General features: G+C 33.4%; 2 protein-coding genes across 7 annotated transcripts; both read right to left on the minus strand.

The window, feature by feature from the left end:
- Positions 1-2,144: 2,144 nt before the first annotated feature.
- Positions 2,145-16,536, minus strand: LOC107894208 (sister chromatid cohesion 1 protein 4). 5 transcript variants are annotated; one of them, XM_016819445.2, is made up of 15 exons: positions 15,758-16,533; positions 14,244-14,505; positions 14,019-14,116; positions 13,876-13,922; positions 12,006-12,055; positions 11,706-11,784; positions 10,746-11,580; positions 10,298-10,654; positions 10,039-10,177; positions 9,450-9,583; positions 7,798-8,825; positions 7,323-7,356; positions 6,355-6,466; positions 6,066-6,195; positions 2,145-2,535 (listed from the first exon to the last, which is right to left on the minus strand). In XM_016819445.2, exons 1-15 carry the CDS (start codon positions 15,879-15,881, stop codon positions 2,437-2,439), a joined length of 3,528 nt encoding a protein of 1,175 aa, XP_016674934.1. In that variant the 5' UTR covers positions 15,882-16,533; the 3' UTR covers positions 2,145-2,436. The 5 variants fall into 5 exon arrangements, with proteins under 5 accessions (XP_016674934.1, XP_040942062.1, XP_016674937.1 ...); XM_041086128.1 differs by lacking the exon at positions 15,758-16,533 and adding an exon at positions 14,638-14,733; XM_016819446.2 differs by lacking the exon at positions 2,145-2,535 and adding an exon at positions 3,708-4,181.
- A 737-nt stretch (positions 16,537-17,273) lies between these two features.
- LOC107894207 (DEAD-box ATP-dependent RNA helicase 6-like) lies at positions 17,274-19,455 on the minus strand. Of its 2 annotated transcripts, XM_041086130.1 has the most exons (4): positions 19,399-19,455; positions 18,638-18,872; positions 18,153-18,221; positions 17,274-17,757 (listed from the first exon to the last, which is right to left on the minus strand). In XM_041086130.1, exons 1-3 carry the CDS (start codon positions 19,429-19,431, stop codon positions 18,166-18,168), a joined length of 324 nt encoding a protein of 107 aa, XP_040942064.1. In that variant the 5' UTR covers positions 19,432-19,455; the 3' UTR covers positions 17,274-17,757; positions 18,153-18,165. The 2 variants fall into 2 exon arrangements, with proteins under 2 accessions (XP_040942064.1, XP_040942063.1); XM_041086129.1 differs by having other exon boundaries at positions 17,274-18,221.
- Positions 19,456-21,140: the final 1,685 nt, after the last annotated feature.

A 21,140-nucleotide genomic window follows, 5' to 3' on the forward strand; every position in this document is an offset into this window, starting at 1 on the left:
AAAACGAAATGGTAAATGGAAACTCTTATAAATGACATAATGTGATTAATAATTTGTTACATGACTTGATATGCCATTGAGAAACTAAATAAGTAATTAGAAATGGAATTAACAAAGGAATAATTGAATAGTTATCTTAAGTATTACTTATTATTGTGAAACTCGATTAATAGCATAATTAGTATTGAATGATACTGCGTATAGTAGGAGGAAGCTGGATAATTCGATGAAGAATTACTAAATGAATTGTATATTAAATTGAATGTGTCATGATAATGAAATCCTATAGGAAATAAATATATTGCACTTGAATGAAGGCTCGACACATTGATACATGTAAATTGATAGGAGATTAATAAGTAAATGTTTCCATTGCAAGTAAAACGAAAATTAATAAAATGGGGATTGTAGAGTCGAATATGATTTATGACTAATAAGGCATTTTGGCGGTACATCATTGTTTTGTTTAATTAAGTGAAGATCATGGTAATGTTTCACTTTTGAATTGCATTAAGTGGGCATACGGTCTCGTTATAATCTACTATTTGGTTATATTTGAATTATTGGATTTGGATTGAATCTAATGAGATCCAATACCATATTGAAATGATGAAATATGCCTTCAAGCATCAAATGTAACATCTTCTATCCAGAACTAATGTTGGTCTGAATAAGGGAGGTCACACGTCACGACAGTCCAGCAATTTTTGCACCTTTATTAGCGTCAAACTTGAAATTTCCATGACCCAAAAGCTTTTGTGTGAATACTCTTTTTCAGCTTTTTTCAGAGTATTTGGATTTGTAATTACATTTCTTTTGTATTTTCAATTTTCACAATTATTTCGTTAAAATTCGATATTTTGCAATACAAATTTAGTTAGCTGTCATTGTTTTTGCAGTTTTCATTAGTTTGATCTCAAAGGTGGAGATTGGAGCGGGAAAAGACTGAAATTAAGCACGGGCTTCATCTACCTAGATCTCTTCCATCATAATTGAGTGTTTCTTAGCCTTACTTTAATATTTCCAATTATGGTTGGATTTGGTAGGTTGCTGCATTACTAGCTCAATTGCCATATGATAAATGATATGTAAGGTGATTTAATTTGTTAAATAGGTAATCTTAATGCTAGCTAATTTTGATAACTTTTAAGTACAATCTAATTTTAAAAAATACGAGTCAACCCTAGTTAAATGACCTAATTAGGACGTTGAGCACCAAGTACTAAGAGAGCTGATATATGCAATGTCTTAATGCAATAGTTGCAATATAAAAACAATCTGTACTAAGAGAGCTGATATATGCAATGTCTTAATGCAATAGTTGCAATATAAAAACAATCTTTATATCTAAAATACATCGAGCAAGTACTAGAATAATGCAAAGAAAATGCCTCATAATATTATTTAACAGCACTCATGTTTAATATTAGTGTGGGAACCAAAATTTTAAAATTCAAAAACTGCAAAGACTACATTTAACGAGATTGGAGTTAAGGACTAAATTTGCAACCCATCTAAATTGGAGTAAAGGGCTAAACTTGTAACCACCATATCATATAGGGACGATTTATAATGTTTGACCGGATTTAATCTACTAAAGAAATGCATTTTTTTATCAATAAAATAAAATACTATAAGCTTCAACCTTTATACAGTAAAGAATTAAAAAATAAAAAATTATTAAGATAATTTAGCAAAATACATTTCATTAACTAAACAAATAAAAACCTGCATTCTAACCAAATAAATGAAACAAGATATAATAATTTACTAAATAATCTTACAATCTACCGTGAACTAAATACCTCCCAAAATTAATATTTTTCACCTCCTATGAACCAAAAGCCTCCTAATAATATTTTCAGAGCTATATGGCATGATTTTGTAATTTTTTTATTGCAAAATTCAACTCTCCTAGTATCATGGAAGATTCAGACAACACTACAAGCTTACAACATCAGTAAAATGAAGCAACACAAGATACTTCGTTGCCCCACAGACAGCCACAAAATTAATCAGCTCAACTCAAAACTGTGATGTGAGCGTTCATGATTCAGACTCAAACGAGGGTAAACAAAATCCTTTTACTTAGGCAAATGATATGAATCTTAAGGAACGAGCAAATTGCAGTCTAAACAAAGAAATGAGCATTTTCAACTGCAAATTGAGATATATTTCACAGATATATATATACACATACAAATTATTATCCACCTTCATACAATCAACATGAGGAAATGTTCCATCCCTTCCCATTGTTAAGCTACCTATTACATGAGCTAAACAACTAAATTTCAAAAATAAAAATAGAATTAAAAAAAAAAAAAACATTTTGAAACAAAATACTTATGCATGTGTAGGTTGAGCCTGGGCATCAGAACTAGAACTACAATAAGGCAATTTTCCCTGAATCAGCTTTTCCTATGTAAAAAAGTATCAGAAATCTGATTTCATGAGCTTTGCTCTAGGCATTATATAGATATTGTCAAAGGGTTTTCCCTGTTCTACATGGATGTAATCTCTTGTCTTAAGAACCTGCAGATTGGCGAAATGAACACCGACAAACAAAGAGAGATGTAAACATTCTTCCACATGGGAGCAACAAACAAACTAGGACACCATCAAAGATTACAAGAGCAGATCATGAAAACATTTTTGCTTCCTAGTTTCATCTCTTCTTCAAGGATTCGATTTTATTATTTGTTCCTTAACATATAATTATTAATCATTCTATTTCACAATAGTGTCAAAATATCCTTCAATTGCATGCCAAAAGGTATCCAAAACTCTGTGTTTAATATAATTATAATTTACTTTCTTGATGACGACCATCTAAGTTGACCAACAACTACTCTATGTTTGAACTCTGTTTCTGATTTTAACAAGGTTATGATTTGGCATTATAGGCTTGGACACCCTAATTTTTACTATTTACGGCATTTGTTACCTGATCTGTTTAAAAATAAAAATCCTTCATACCACTGTGAATTTTGTGAATTGGCTAAACACCATCGGTCATTTTTTGCACCTCAGAAATATAAAGCTTCCAAACCTTTTTCGACCTTCAAGTCTTAACCTTTTCAGGAAAACATTGGTTTGTCACATTTATTGATGTTTATACTCGCATTTGTTAGGTGTTTTTATTAGAAGATAAGTCTAAAGTTAAAAGATGTGTTTCAGTCTTTTTCTGCTATGGTGAAAACAAAATTTGGTGTGAAAAGATAAATATTTCGAAGTGACAATGGTGGGAAATTTTTTTAATGACCAATTAAGTGTTTACTTAACCAAACATGAAATAGTCCACCAAACCTCTTGTACAAATGCACCACAACAGAATGGGATTGTGGAAAGAAAAAATTGTCATCTTTTGGAAATAACTGGAGCCTTGATGCTCACTAGTCAGATACCACGTTATCTTTGGGAAGAGACCTTCTTAACAGCTACATATCTTATTAATAGAATGCCCAGTAAAGTTCTAAATTATAGAACTCCTGTCAGTCTTTATAAAGATAACTTTTCTAACTCTAAATTGATCACAAATTTACCTCTCCAAATTTTTGGGTGTAGTGTTTTTGTTCATCTTCACAATCAAGGTAAACTAGATCCTAAAGCAAAAAAAAAATGTCTTTGTTGGGTATGCTAATAAAAAGGGTTACAAATGTTATGATTCGATTGATAGGAAGATTATTGTTACCAAGAATGTCACATTTGTTGAAACTCAATCTTACATTGATTCTAATCTTCAGGGAGGGAATTATAACAAGGAAGATTCAATAATTGATCAAGAAAAGATTAGGAATATACAACATAAGGATTCTAATAATGGGGAAGGCAAATTTATGATTAACGCAAGGATTAACGATGTTGATCTTAATAAAAATGACTTGAATGTTAATGTTGATAATAAAATGGAGTATGAATGTGTAGAGTCTAATTAAGAGAATAGAGAACAAACAAAGGAATTGCTGGTTTACTTAAGAAGAAACCAAAATCAAGAAAGTGGAATCCACCAGATTCATCACCAAGAATTTGACCCGCAAGATCTTGTCAAAAGTCCAAATAAATCTTGTAATCTACCCAAAAATGTGAAAGATGCTTTATAAGTTCCTGAATGGAAGGAGACTGTTTTAGAGGAGATGCGTGCTCTTGAAAAAACAGGTACTTGGAAACAATGGAATTACCTGTACGAAAAAAAACAGTGGGTCGTAAATAGGTGTTCACAACCAAATTCAAACCAGATGGATCTTTAGACAGATACAAAGTTCAGCTAGTGGCTAAAGGGTTACACTCAAATATACGAGATAGACTATCTTGAGACATTTGCTCCAGTAGCTAAGTTAAATACTGTTAGAGTTCTTTTATCCATTTTTGTTAATCTTGATTGGCCTTTACAGCAACTAGATGTGAAGAATGCTTTCCTAAATGGGAAACTTGAAGAAGAAGTTTACATGGATCCTCCTCTAAGTTTTGAAGAAAAATTTGGAACCCAAATATGTAAGTTCAGGAAATCTTTGTATGGTCTAAAGCAGTCTCCTCGAGTTTGGTTCGAACGATTCTATCAGGCTGTTAAAAAAACAAGGCCACTCACAAAGGCAAGCTGATCACACAATGTTCTACCGACACTCACAAAGAGGTAGAATAACAATTATTATAGTTTATGTCAATGATATCATTCTTACAGGAGATGATGTGGATAAAATAAGATGTCTTAAGGAGTATCTAGCATTGGAGTTTAAGATTAAAGACTTGGGTCCTTTAAGATACTTTCTTGGAATGGAAGTTTCAAATGAAATGGTCTCTGAGAAAAAATATGTGATTGATCCAAATGTAAAACTCAAAAACAAAGAAGGAAAACCTTGATAAAGGGCAATGCTAGAGATTAGTTGGTAAGTTAATCTACTTATCACATATAAGGCCAGACACAGCTTTTGCAGTAAGCTTAGCGAGTCAATTTATGCACTCCCTAAGGGAGGAACATGAAGCAACGTTTTAGCTTCTGAGATACTTGAAGAGTTCACCTGGCAAGGGCTTATTTATCAAGAAATCCTAACAAAGAGAAATTGAAACTTATACAAATGTTCACTGGGCTCAGTAACAAATAAAAGATCTATATCTGGGTACTGTACATTTGTTTGGGGAAACCTTGTGACTTGTCGAAGCAAAAAACAAAGTGTTGTAACAAGAAGTAGTGTAGTGGCTGAGTTTAGATCAATGGCACAAGAAAATTATGAAATGATGTGGTTAAAAAGAATTACGGAAAAGCTAAGGAAACCAATAATTTCACCAATGAAGTTATACTGTGATAGCAAAACTGCCATTAGCATTGTTCACAACCCAGTCTAACATGACAGAACTAAACATGTTGAGATTGATAGACACTTTATCAAGGAGAAGATTGAAGAAAGGCCAAGTGTGCATGCCGTTTGTTCCTTCAAAATAACATATTGTTAATGTACTCACCAAAGGGCTCTCTAAGACAAGTTTTGATTTTCTTGTAAGCAAGTTGAGTATGATTGATATATATATGCACCAACTTAAGGGAGGGTGTTGAAATACATGTTGAAGCCCCATATATTTTGAGATATTTTTAAAAGTTATTTAGGTAGATAAATCCTAGAATAATCAATTAAGATTTTTTAGAAATATTTTATTTTATTTTATTTTTAGTAGTTTACTAGAATAAGGGAATTACTTTCCCTATTATGTTATGAGACTTTTCTCTATTTATATTCAGTTTTTTGCTTAATAAAATTAGAACAGTTTTGTTGTACTCTCTTAAAAACTTTCAAAAACTTGTGTTTGTATGAGAAGATTTTCGTGTATTAGTACTCGTGCAAAAGTCCTTTACTTAAATACAAGACAGGACTAAAATGAGGGATTTCTTAGAAGCCCATGTCTCATTTTCTGAAAAGGGAGATAAAATGGAGTTCTTTTACTTTTATTTACATGGAAGGTTTTGTATGCTAATTTACTCTTACTTGCAAATATTTTGTTCCTCGTTAACGAGTAGATGATAGTGTTACAAACTTTAAGAGTTATTTAGAGAGAAGCTTTAGTGGACATACCAGTGTTTCAAAAAACATCCTCGATGCTTCTTTCTGTGTTTTACGAGCCAATAGACTGTCCATTGAAAGTACCTTATGTCCATGTATAACTTCATCCTCAAATAAATTCTGGAGATACTTGGCAACAGCCCTGAAAGAAAAGGTATGACCAAACATCAAGATATGAGCTAGCCTCATTCCAGATATTCAGCTACAAGAAAAAATTTGACAAAGAACGCTAAATGAAACTTGAAACTTAAGAGAAGAAGTGAACCACAGTAAAATAATCAACTAGAGTGAGCTTATAAACCTGGTACGAGAAGACCATCCACTGTTTTCAACAAGACGACTTTCATCGCCACAAGGCATGCCATCATCATCTTCATCACCACCTAGCTCATTATCATCTACATTCAGAAATTCTGAAAGGAAAGATAAGGAAATAAAATTTTAGCAAACAAATAGCAGCATCAAGATTGATTAAGGTATAAAATGAAGTATATAAAAGACAGACTTTTAAAATATATATATTAACGTTTTCCTTTCAGGGGAAAACTTTTGGGAGGCCATAGCTCCCTGTGGTCCTAACTATGGTCCACCCTAACTACCAAGTTCACATATTACATCTCATGTATAATTCATTCAGTCAAAACCTCAAGTCATGTCCCCCTATCCCCCCCCAAAAAAAAAAAAGAAGTAAAAAGACCTCTCTAGTCCCTCTCAATTTCAATATTAAGCAAATAGGTCAAAAATATCAGAGCAATCTAGTTCTTGTCAATTTCGAAAGTGAGCAACTAAGAACAACTAATTACAACATTAATGTTTTTCGTCAATGGTACAAACTTTTATTGGTATGATAAAGAATTTAGCTCTCAAAAGTTTACATAAACTGTTAATTTGGTCTTGATTTATCAAATTTAGACCCCAATATTTACACATTCTGTCTCTTTGGTCCTTATTCAACAAATTTAATTTGCAACATTTACACAGAATATATAAACATCGAGGGCCAAATTTGTTATTAAATCAATCAAAATTATGAACAATTGACAAAAAAATATTAACGCCGTAATTAATTGTCCTTAGTTGCTTACTTTTGAAATTGACAGATCAAATTGCTACAATTTTTTTGTGAGAGAGCAATTTGCTCAATATCGAAATTGAGAGGAACCATAGAGGTGTTTTTACCCAAAAAAAAAAAACTAAATAAATATGATTTTCAAAAATACCCATCAACAGTCAGAAGTAGAAGCAAAACAGACAGAAATAAGATTAAACCTGTGTCATTTGCAACTGCAACATCCTCGTATTCCTGCAACCCACAGGGCCAAATAGTCATTTAGGTGATTCTTAATGCCTCAATAAGATATGAACAGCCAAAGCAGAAACAATTTTCATGGCAGCATAATAAATTAATCTACAAAATAGCACATCCGCAAAACATGAATATGAAGTTAAGAAATGTAATAGTTATGAGAACTCTCAAATGTTCACCATGCTTGCAGGAATAGAACTAATATTCAACAGCTATTAAAATATATTTCAAAAATTAAGTTTTTGCTTAAGGGAAAAAACCCAAATTAAAGCATTATGCATGAATATACGCTATCTTAATTACAGTTGGCTTTCTGCTATATCGTTATAGCATTAATTGAATCCATACAAGGATACAATCACCATCAGTTCAGAAAAAATCAGAACCCGTTAATATTTTTCGGTCAAGAGAAAGTTTTACATATGTTAAACAACTTACAGCACGATTATCTGCAAGAGAGATCATTTCTTCATTGACTGCATCAACTTCCAGAAAGATTGGAGTTTCTCCATCAATTAACGAAGCATTTTTCAGAGCCATATCAACCTTCTCTGAATACGTAGAATCCAGTTTACTTTCTTCGCTACCCTTGAAGATACTGTCGTTGTGTTCATTATCCAAGAAAGAACCCTCAACTTGAGCCTCATCTGCTACATCAATCTTACCATATCTAGTTTCATAGGCATTTTGAGCGCCATTCACAAACTCACCAGTGTGTACAGATGCAAGAGAATCGTATCCATTTTCAATTGGTTCAGAGCAGTCTGCTACACTGACCTCAACTGAAGTATTGGCTTTACTTTCTTCTAACAACTCATCAGCTGCTTTTGATTCAGTTTCAGCTGCAATGATACTTTCAACATTGTGTTCTAAAACTTCAGTAGGATTAGTTCCTTTGTCATTTCTCAAATCCAATTCAGAAGCATCCTCTCCAGGTTGAGTAGTCATTTTTTGATCAGGTGGAAGGCATGTTGCAATGTTTAACATGGAGCCATCAGTGGTGTTGGTTACCTCCTCAGCTGTCTTGTTACTAGTACCTCCAGTATCAAGATCAGCATGTGATGATAACCCTAACTCATTCAGAACAGAACAATTTGCTAGAGTAGCAACTTCAACATTATCTTTGTCAATTTCCATTTCAGTGATCCCATCCAAAGGTTCATGTTGCAAAAATTGAGGCACATCATCAACAGCATATCTATCCTGCTGAGCATTAAGATCACTGTATTCACCCTGCTGAGTATCAGCCTGACTAGGAATGGCAGCAGATTGTGTTTGCTCATCACTCCCATGAATCACAGGCACAGAGCTTCCTTCGATTCCAGCTTCACCAATACTAGGTCTGACAGAACACTCCAAATTCTTAGCTAGTTCAGATGATGCATGGAATTCCTCACCTTCAGAAATCCTGACACTGCTTAGATCATATGGTTTACTGTGCAAACATGCCAAGTCACCTGAGATACCTGAAAGGCACATCATCAATTAGCAAAATTATAAAGCACCAAAGTTACGGTCAATATGTTAGAAAGTCCTCCATTAGCAGAGGTAGAATAATTTCAAGAATCAAGACACAGACGTAGAAATTTTAGGATAGATCACAGATCCATGCAAATTTAGAACTTGAGTGATCATTCATTCATGCATACGACCTCAGTACAACAAGACAGAACTACACACTTAAAAAAAGAAATTGTTATGTTCACAGAAATGAGGCAATAGTGCACAAGCTAATAGGAAAAAAAAATATGTAGAAGTAGGATCTTGTAACTAAGATTTGAGGATGTCCTACATTAGACAAACATCTACAATAACTAAAACTTTGCTCAATGAAAGCAACTCCAATTTGACCAGGGCCTTCAGGAGATATATATACAGTTGTATCTATAATTTTTCCCTCCTTGTGGGGCGGTAGCTTATAGATGCAGTTTACTACTGCCACTCATCATTCCCCCTCTTTTCCTACTTGTTTCTTAAAACATCCAAATTATATCACGAATTCAGGCCCACCATAATTAATTGACAAGTTGTAATTCTTCATTCCAATTTGATGCAACAAAAGCATGCAGATTTCAGCACTTTGATCTCACCAGTAAATATAGGTTCGCTAAAGATCTCATCTAAGAATTTTCTCTGAATCAATGAAATTTCAGGGCGAGTGCAAGGGGCTTTCTTGCGTATGTGACGTATGTCTTCAGTATTAACCAACTGCTCCCGTATTGTACTTGATAGGGAAAAAAATAAGAGCAAATCAGTACTTGGGTACAGGAGCCAAAATCGTAAACGGGTAAAGTAAAAAAAGAAAAAAAAAATAGAAAATGTATGCAATACTACAAATAGATTGTTATATTATACACTCAGCAAGCAATCAAGAGTTTAACAGCATCAACAAAAGTCAATATTGTAATACTTGTTGACAACAGACAAAAACAAAAAGGTGCTTCAAAGGAGAAACATGTACATAATTTCCAAGTGCATGAATTCAATAAGCAAATTTTAATTTATAAACTCAAAGAAAGTAGTGAGCTCCAATAAGACATGTTATATTAACCATGCAAGAAGAATAATTGCGAGAATTATCAAAATTCAAATATGTTTGAGAAAAGAACAACTAGCAGAACATAAATTAGTGAGATTTCAAAAAGCGTAAGGAGCAATAAGAACATATTGATAACATACTCGCCATGTAAAACCATAGTATCATCCATAAGCACTTTTCTCTTGATGGTACTAGATCTTGGTGCAGATCGTGCACGTTTCATGGATGCTACTTCAAGAGGAGGTGTTGGTTTCATTTTGAAAACAGAAGATCTTCCAACTGAAGCAATGAAAAACTATTTCAAAAAAATTTTCTTCATGAAGAACAACAATGCATGCTATTGTAGTAAATTCTTAAATGGCAAGTAATAGTTTCTTTTAGGGTTAAAAGTGCTGCTACCTAAAATAGAAGACAAAAAGTCATCATCATCAGGAACCGTTTCTGCAGTTCTCATGGATCTAGGCCTTCCAAATGATTCAACTGAGTTCATACTCTCTATGGTTAATGTACTTTCAGCTATACCTCGTTTTTTTCCTGAAATGAGCTTGGTTCCACTATCAATATCCTCATTCTCTGCTAGGACTTCTTTGTCTGGTGTAGACTCTCCCAGCAAATCACTTGGTTTATCAAGAGGTCCTTCGGGTGCAGAGAGTAACTTTTCAGGTGCAGGCAAATCAGACATAGCACAATTATTTGAATTTTCCAACTGATCATCACATAAAGCAGGTTCCAAACTCTGAGTTTGGCAGGCTTCAACTGCAAAGATGGTAGCAAATTAGGAACAATACAGCATGAAAGCATCATTAAAAATATATAAGACTACATTCATAAAACTTGTAAAACAAACCTTGCACCTCAATTGAAGCTCCAGAAGCATGAACTTCCTCCTCCCTTCGGGACAAATCTACCAAGTTTTGCTCTGCAGCAGTCAGACTATCACTTCCAAGAACTTGAACAGATGACAGATTTTCATGAACAATAGGGGTTTCAGGATTTTCAGAATCATTTGGTTCCAGAGAAGCTTGAGCTTCACCATCAATAACTGTTGGTCTACTGGGCAACTGCAGGGGACAGGAAGGATTTGAAGCTATTGCTTTGGCAGGAGAGAATGGCTCTTCCAAATTATCAGTGGTTTCAGCATCATTTCCATTTTCAGATTTATGCGATGCTTGGCCATTCTCCAAGCAGCCATCTGATGTGGGCACACAGATGCTACTTAAACATGTTCTTCGAGAAGGGTCCTCCAAGTCAAAGGTGATATGGGAGCAGCTAGGAGATTCTGCACATTCTCCATCAGTTCTATCAATTGAGTGCATAACACCATTCTGCATATCTTCCACCCTATCCAAGCCATCAGGTCCTCCGACAGTACCAACAGCAGATGTGTACTCCACAGACAAGGCATCATGGACAGAACTTCCTGGTGGTTTAGTTTGTTCTTTCTCCATGTCACCAAACTGGCAACCATTTTTAGGAGGCACAGCGTCATGATCTACATCATTGTGCAAATACTGATCCACTGGACCAGTATCCCCATCGAGAGAATTTGATTTATTAGAAGCATTTTCTACACACTCATTGCCCAATTCCGTAAGAATGTGATGTTCTGATTCCATTAATCCCGGAGTAGCAACATCTTGATCGTTCTCGACAAATTCAGAATTTGCAGCTAGATCTTCATCCTAACAAAAAAATCATAGTAATCAAAGGCGGGTTATGTAAAAAAAAATCACTAAAATATAATTATTTCTACATAAAATCAAATTAAAAGGAAATTGAGATTTCTATTATGTTGAATAACAAGAACCTGATCCCCACTGCAAACCATAGGCACAGCTTCTAAATTACTCGCTTTCTGTGGTACATCTGATCCCTGAAGATCATACCTGAAATAACAGAAAATAAGGTGAGCAAGAAATTCAAAATTATCATAATGCTTGCATAAAGTAACCAGTGAAATTAAGATGACTTAACAATTGGCAGTGTTTTGCAGTCCTACACATTAGGGAGTCAAATGACTACACTATCCAAAAATGGTTAACGGGAAAATCCAGTAGAACTGTGGATGAACATTTGACATTTGACATATATATAGATATGAGCTTACTCAGAAACTTCAACAGATCCTGGCACTGCAACCCGATCTAGGACTAGTTCCTGCTCAAGATCAATCCAAGTCAAGAATTTTAAGATGATTAACTTAAGGGAAAAAGAGCACAAATAAAAAGTGAAAAAGGTCAGTCAATTCATAAAGAAGACAAGTTTAATACCGAAACCCCAAGATATCAAACTTTGAAGGGCCGTAATAAAACCATCCATTCAACAATTTAAAGGTTCAGCTGACCGGAGAATCCCTGGAAGAATATTTTTCAACTTTAAGAACCAAGCCATGAAGGTCTTAATGTTCAAACCACCTAGGAAGTAGTTTCAGTAAATGATCCACTTCATGCCCACATCCCTAAAAGGCCAGAAGCAGTTCTACTTGGAGCAAGAATATACATTTATGCTATGTTCTGACGATATTATTGCATCTTCTGTTCTCCCAACACTGTTAGTTCAAACAAAAACATTTGCTCTTTTACGGCTCTTCCTTATTTGAGCATCGTATTAATGCTGTCCATCTCTAACAAGTAACAAGCTGCACCATCATGGTCACAACTACTTTGCAAAAAGCACTCATTTTATTATTAGATTTTCTTTTTATAGTTGGCTAGTTTTGATCATCTTGTTTTTGTAGGTATGACCTCTACATCTTAGTTGTGTTGGAGAGCATGTCTTTCTTGGCTAGGAGCTTTAAATACAGATAGACCATTTTTTCATCCAATATTAAGATTATCTAAGTCTACCGTCTAAAGCATAAGTAAATAAGCTAAAATTGTAAAATAAATGACAATGTATTCAACAATAGACACTAAACCATGAAAATTGAATTTATATATATTAAGGAAAAAAGTAACTAAATTGATGTACAACTGGTATTATTAAGTCCTTTTTAAAATTCTTTAGTAAGAACGTTATCAAATACACTGTATTTTCTGTTTTCTTCAGCTTTAACTTTAGAAAATGGACGTATACACTAGTGGTGAATTTTTTAAACCCCACAAGTAATGTTAGAGAGTTGTAACATATTCCATGAGGGAATAATTAAGAAAATTTCATACATGGGAATGCGGCAACATTCTTAAATCACTTGTGGACTTTTAATTCCAACTACGGTGTATAGAGTAAAAACCTTTCTCTTTATTCTTTTTTTTATTTTAATAATTGAATGATAATGAGTTGAAGTGGAAGACTACTCAAATTTTTCATCTCTACTTTAGATTTAGGGTCTGAGTATCTTAATTTTAATTTTTAGGATCATGTTATCTTATCAGGTTTTATCACACTAATCAATTTCTGATAGTTCCTATCTTGGATCTGACCTCCTTCAAAAGGACAGAATTCCTTTAACTAGAGAAATACAAACATAATTACTTCCCTTTTCTTTTTTCTTTTTTTTCTTTTTTTTGCTGGGGGGGATTTAGGGCAATTTCAATAGCCATCATGCCTCTGGTTAGTTGTATAAGGAAATTGGCAACCTGCACAATAGTTGTAGGAAATACTGCTGCAAAGCCTAGAACTTCATCTTCTTATTCCTCAACCATCAATCAAATCCTAACCAACTTAACATCACATTTCAACTCTAAATCAGAAATACTATTCATTGGTGCCATTCACAGATGTAAACAACACCCAAACCAACATGGTCATTTTTTTTGGCAGGCTTTAAACTTATCCTCCTATCCTAAATCAACAATCAGATGGTTCAAAACAAATCATATTTTCACATCCATGTAAGCCCCAAACTAGAATTTCTTGCTTGCTATATAACCATCATTTCTGAAATTTCCAGATCCTACTTTGGTAAGCCTCCTACTGACTAGAGACTACTTCCAAAGCAATCACCAATTATCAGGACACAAGAATGACAACATTACCTCATCAAGCAGACCAATCTGAGAAGTGTCACCCTCACCAAACCGCTCTGAAAGTATTTAAAAAGCAAAATTTTAGATTTTACTAAATTTGCTAACTAAATGTAGCTAAAATTAGCATTGCTGAGTCAAAAGCATGCACTAACCATCAAATCCAAATTGTGATGTAGAGTAAACCACGTTGCCCATGGTATCTTGAAGTGTAATCTGCTCTCTTGAGCTAATGTGATTATCAAAATAGTTACTGCCAAGAAAGTTATGTTAATTAACATACAATACTTCCATAGATACCATATGAAAATATTTGATGTGTATCTCATTGTACCACACCAGGGAAGGCAACCTTAAAGGTAAAAGCATCAGAATCTAACCCCTGAAAAATCTCATTGTCGGGCAGCTCAAAGTCATCAAGATCAAAAGTCTCAGGCAAAGTGATTGAATGGTAGGGCGCAGTCAATTCTTCTGGTGGTAAATCTACTGCAGTGGAGCGAAATGCCTGCTTTATCTTAAGCAATGCTTCGCTGCAATCATCAAAAAGGTAATTCACCTTTCGGGAATATATCCTCACCACTCCAAGAAGAAGATGACTGGACAATCGTAGTGCAATCGGTACTTCAGGAAATAGAATAGAGTCTGCTCAAATGCCATATAAGCAAAGCAAAAAGGAAATTCCAAAAAGTTAGATCTAGGCAACTTATCCTAAGTCACAAAGTTGCCCATGAACTGAAAGAAATTAGATATTAGAATGTTAAAAATAACACCCACATCACCACCACTGGATAGCTTCATCTAATTCTATTAGTGTAGAAATAAGCCATGAGCAACAAAAGGGCCGAACAAGCTTGAAGGGAAATTCCTCTGCTGAGTAACCAAGCAAACCACATAGTTTAAAAATATGCCATCAACCACATGGATAGTTACCATGTTCCAGAGGGATATCACTCTTACACAATCAGAGATTTCCAAAGAAACCAATAGAATTTCCAGAAATCCCTCCAAATATGCCCAAAATACGAAGATACATAAAAGGACATAAAAAAGACTATTTCAAGCATCACTAAGAATGGGAAGAAAAAGGATGCTTATGAGCTTTCAAAAATTATCACATGATAAAAATTAAATGGCACATTGGAATCAAATTTTCTGCTTCAAGAATTGATGGAGCAAACTATATGCATACTGCTCCATAAGTTTCTGGAGAGTGCATGTTTTAACAAATTGACTATCAAGTTTAATGGTATGATCATGCCATCAAGTATGCTGACTTTCAAACTAATCTGGTATGAATTTGAACTTCAAAATATCACTTTTACTAATAAATGGATTGAAGCTAATTTGATTTCATCAAGCCATTAGAACTACTCAATAAACTTAAAACTATATGTGCATAAGCGTAACTCTTAATGGTTGGTTTGAATATGAAATTTCAAATCATTAGGTTTTTTTTTTTTTTTTGAGGGGGGAGAGGGGGGAAGGGAGTTTAGAGAAAATGAATTGAACAAGGACAAATAAATAAGGGTTTACTATTTTTATTTTTTTTTGGCCAGTATAAGGGTTACTAATTACTTCTTGTTATTTACTTCCGTATGAAGTTGTTAAAACAGCTAAAATCATAATTAATCTAAAACGAAACAATGACTAAGACAAAATACCAATTATGAAACAACCAAATAATATCTAAATAAATAACAATACACAATATAAACGAAAGAATAAATGAACGGGAGTATGTCCAAAACATTCTATCGTGAACTGAACTATTGAAATTAAGTAGATTTAGATATTGCATCAATAAGGGGAAATGAATATATTAATAAAAGTAAGCTTACTAGAAATTTAAATTCAGGGATATCAAGCTAACAAGTGGAAGCTAAGAAGTACTAACCAACAGAGACACCGATATCAGTATCTGCCACCTGATTCTTTCGGAGCTTCCTCTCCAGATGTGCTGCAATCCATATTGTCCCCAACGGACCTTTCTTCGCCAATATGAACTGTGAATAAAACATTTCTCTCCCAATATAATCCCTATTTTTTTTATACAACTTCCCTACTTCTAAATGTGACAAAACCTTATTATTAAAGCTTACACATTCATATCCTATTCAAATTTTAAATTTTCACTACAAAATCAAAAAACACACAGGGCTCACGAGAGGAACCCTAAATTTCTAATTCCCCAATAGAACCCTTAAAATTTACACTTCCAGCTACGGGAATAAACACATTAAGTTGAAAATATCCCAAAAACGAATAGAAAAAAAGAAACCCTAATCAGTCCCCATCCATCAGACAACCTCCGAAATCCTCCCAAAACTCCGTAATCCAACAAAGGGGCTCCATTTCCGCTTAATTTACAGAGCCGCCACTCGGTAGAACTTCAAAATATGATACATTAAGAATCCGATAAGTAAATCCCGACTTAACTTCGGGTCGAAACCCTAGTCTCGGACGGGACGACGGTGTTTAGTGGGAAACTACAGCTGAATAATTGAGTAGGGGAAAAGGAATTGAGGAGTGACAGAGTTTGACTAGCAAGTCTTATCGCGGACAGGCATAGATAAACTGAAGACAGATCGGAAGAAGTTTTGAGCTATGTAAGAGAGAGAAGGGAAGCACTCTTTTAGATTTTGTAATAAGAAAGAAGAAAACACTAAGGCTGTGTTTGGTTCGGTGTATTGAATTAGAGATGTAATAGCAAATCAACTCTTTGGTTGAATATAATGGAATAGAGGCGTAATAGTAATCTTGTGTTTGGTTGAATGGAATAGAGGTGTAATAGCATAATGGAAAAAACTAAAATGACTAGAATATCTTTAGCATAAATTTGTTTTGGTAAATGATTATTGTTATTGTTATTTAAATTTTAATAAGATTATTATTATCAATAATAAATAATTTAATCATATTTAAACATAATTATTATTAAATATATTATAATTAAAATATATAATTTAATAAAATTCTTAATAATTAATATTCTTATATGAATTTACTCAAATCATAATATATGATACTATAAAATATAATTTGAAATAATTAATATTAAATATATTTTAATTAAAATATATGATTTAATAAAATTTATAATAATTATACCTAATAAATTTTCTTATATGAATTTGTATAATTTAAAATAATTATTATTAAATATAATTTAATAATAATATATAATTTCATAAAATTCTTGATAATAAATTTTCTTATATGAATTTATATAATTTAAAATAATTAATATTAAATATAATTTAATAATGATATATAATTTCATAAAATTCTTGATAATAAATTTTCTTATATGAATTTATATAATTTAAAATAATTAATATTAAATATAATTTAATAATGATATATAATTTATACATTTAACCAGTGCCAAGCATTATGACCTTTAAGCAATGTTGAACTTGATCACCCAAATTTTCACAAATACTGTTAATTACTTAATTCAAACTGCATTGTACAAAATGCCGGTCAGATCATTTCAACCTTCCAGCTACCAACTAATATGTTTTCCAATTTTCTAGCCCACCCAAACTTTACAAAATGCTAGATAGCATATTAGTCACAATCATATTCACATCACTAACTATATCCGAAAATGAATGACCCTGGGAAAAATTACAAATATTACATGGATTTCACTCAATCAATGTTGATGTAGAAGCATCCTTGCCCTCTGTTGAAGTTGAGTCAATGACCTAATACAAGTGCCCTCCTCGCATGTCTTTAAGCGTGTAAGGCTGATTAGTTCCCGAATAAAAACTACAAGACTACTTTGCATTGGCAACTTGTCTTCAGAACCCTTGCTTCGGTGTTTCCCTTATACAACCTCAAATTCTCTAGACTTACTGGCAGTTGTTCATAGTACTGAGTCAGGAAGCCCTGAAATGATTACCAGTCAGGTGACATTCATCATAGCAGATGCTAAAATTTTGCAATTCAGTCGATTCTCTATAAACAAAGATGTAGATAAATACAACAAAATATATCTACATCTTTTTGTCCTAAAGGTTCTCAATAACAGAAGGTATTGATTAATGCACATTTCAACAATCTGAGAATATGAACTAAATTCAAGGAAAAATCAACACTAAAATAGCAATGAGCCCTGCATTTTACAAATTTTCACTAAACAAATTGGCAGATAAGACTTCAAACTGATGCTGTACAACTAAAAATATCTCATTCACTCTCTCTGCACCTAATATAATTTGCCAATTATAAATGCTATAAACTTCAGTTTAAAAAATATATTATCCAACAGAAAGCAGACACACCTTGGAATTGTTCCTATAGTCCACAGCTAAACGGTGGTAGTGTGTTGAAAACATCCCTCGGCATTGCACCTAATATAACTCATATTTCAAATTACAGCATAAGGGTCAACAAAGAACTTAATTTGGAAGGTTTCAGAAAGATGAGTGAAAATTTCTGCTTGGACTGATGGAAAAAGTTGCACCAACTTACAAAATGGAGGACCTAATGCACATGTTTAAGGAACTGCTACAAAGATTTGATCGTCAGTCAACTAAGTCCGTCCATGCCAAAGCCCATAATTCAAATATCAGTTAAAAGAAATGAAACAAATGACACTCACACTTCTCCAATATCAGATTGACAAGCAGATCAGACAACTAGAAGAACAATAAATAATTGAAATGGCCAAAGAATCCTACTTTCAGTACCCACTACCATTTTATTGGGCTTGAATTGGTAACACAAACACACACAATCAAGAAATTAAATGTAGATGAAATCTAACCTTGAATAACATTGTTATCTTGGTCAATTTTTTCCAATGCAGGAATGCAAAATGCTGCAGTTTTCCCAGTTCCATTTTTGGCTCTAGCAAGAATATCACTTCCAGTTAAAGCAATGGGAATACTCTCTTCCTGAATAGGAGATGGTCTTTCAAAGCCCTTCTCATATATTCCCATAATAAGTTCACGTTTCAGAAAGTAGTCTTCAAATTCATTTCCTTTGGTAGCAGTCACATCCTGGCACAAATTTAATAGGCAGATCAGTACATAAGCGTCAAAATTAAAATTTTAAAAAATATCCAAATACCAACAAAAGCACTGCCATGCCCTGTGTGAAATTTATATCAGAGAAACAATATGGAGTGCTATCGAGGATAAAGAAATGCAATTGCAAGCCTAAAAATGGCCCTTTGTTCAAAAGGCCTTAACATCAAGGAACTAGTATCAGTGTCCTTAAGTTATAATCTTTGGAAACTGTCCATTCAAAATCATATACCTTATAGGAAATTAATGAGTAATTCACCTGCATTGCCCAAATAACATAAGCCAGAAATTTTTCCTTCGAGAATTTTCATAGTTTAACGAAGGTATGACAATTATATATAGTGAAATAAACAAAACCAATGCTACAATTTCTTTAACCATAACTGGTAAAAGCAGAAACTTCAAGGAATTTTTAAAACGATAGGTAAGCTATGCAATATTATTAAAAAGGTTGTATTAACTTCAATATCTACTCGATTAATATCATTAACAAAAATACCTCCGTTTTGTAGCGTGTATCTGATGGTGGCATCTTTAGCCTTGCCTTCCAATCATGTGAACTGAAAGATGAAAAAGAATGTAAAACCGTGCACAATTCAATATGAAATACATAAAAGAAAATTCAATAAAAAATTAATAACTGTAAACAATGCACAAGAAATTTAATTTGTGAAAAAAATATAATTATGAACATTCAATACGTAACATGTACAAGAAAATTAAATAAAAATTAATCACAAATGCAATTAAAAAGAAAAAAGGAGAAGAAACAAAAAAGAACCTTGAGTTGACGACTTCAGATTGTACGGTCTTCTCGACCTCATCGGCGACAGTGGAGTCATTTCCGCCGGGCAATTGGTTTCATCTGAGCCACTGCTGTTGATGTTGTTGCTGTTTGTAGATGATGATGATGATGATGATGATGTTGTTGTTGTTGAAAATAATGATGATTCTGCACCAAATTTCTCTGCGCATACTGCGGTTGCTCCAGCCTCGATTGAAAGCTAGGGTTCGCGTTCGCTCCGCGGCTACGGCCGAGCACCGATGGACACCTCCCTCTATTATTCATAGCACGGCCCTAAACTCCCTAAAAAACAAACAAATTCTAAAACCTAGGAAAAAAATAGAAATCTATATATACAACCGCAAAAAAGGAAGTTAAAGAGTGGAGTTTCTTCCAATGGGTTAACACCATAAATAGTGGCAAAACCAAGGGTCGTCCTACGAAACAACGCTGCTAGGGTTGGTTAGATGAAGAAAAAAACCGGTTAGATGGGAAATTTGAAATGAAAATGGTGGGTGCTGCTGCGCAGATCTATTGAGAAAATAATAATACAAAAAAAAACATATAACAGGGAGAAGGAGAAACGGCGAGGAGAGTGGAGAAGAAAGGTAGAAGGAAGAAACAGAAGACTTTGGGTAAGACAGAAGCGTCAATCGGGAGGCTAAAACAGGGAAGAAAATTGAATCAGGACCTAAACTGAGCAAAAGGGATGTATTACAAATCGGTGGATTTCACCGATTAAGTAAGTAACGTATTACACCCGTAATAGCATTACCATGAACCAAACAATGGACTAAAGGGGGCTTAAGTGGGGCCCACTGATTAGGGGTGTATTGGCATAGCCAATACACCAACCAAACATGCTGTAAATTTTTTAAATAACATACACATTGGGGGAGTAATTATTGTTGAATCAAAGATTAGACCTTAAGGTATTTCCTTCTTTTTTTTTTGGAAAGGACCTTAAGGTATCAAAAGTCAAAACACACACGCACTTTTTTTTTTATTTTTTTACCTTAACGATACCAAGTGTAGCTGTAGTCCGCGCCAGCCTGATCCGGTTTGAGCTGGTATTTGTTAAGGAGTTTTTTTTTCATGATTTTCTTCCACTTGAATTTAAATAAAATAATTTTTTAAATATTTTATTTAAGATAATTTATAATATTAATTACTAAATTATTGATAAGTTTTTATTTTAGTCATTTAATTAAAATCTACCAAGATTGAAGTTTGATAGTATGTGCTTTAGAGTTGATTCGACAGCTTTGTACTGTAAATTGTCAACTACAGAAAATAGGAAATGAAATAGAGTAAATTTTAAATAGCTTAGTAAATTCACAGGATTAATTTTACTTATAAATTTACCTTAAATCACATATATACAATAAAAAAATAACATGATTCTGTAATCCAACATAATAATTCATAAGAAATCAAGTGAGTTTGTCAAACACAAA

This window comes from Gossypium hirsutum, chromosome A13 (assembly GCF_007990345.1).
Source record: "Gossypium hirsutum isolate 1008001.06 chromosome A13, Gossypium_hirsutum_v2.1, whole genome shotgun sequence".
Classification (NCBI taxonomy): domain Eukaryota; kingdom Viridiplantae; phylum Streptophyta; class Magnoliopsida; order Malvales; family Malvaceae; genus Gossypium; species Gossypium hirsutum.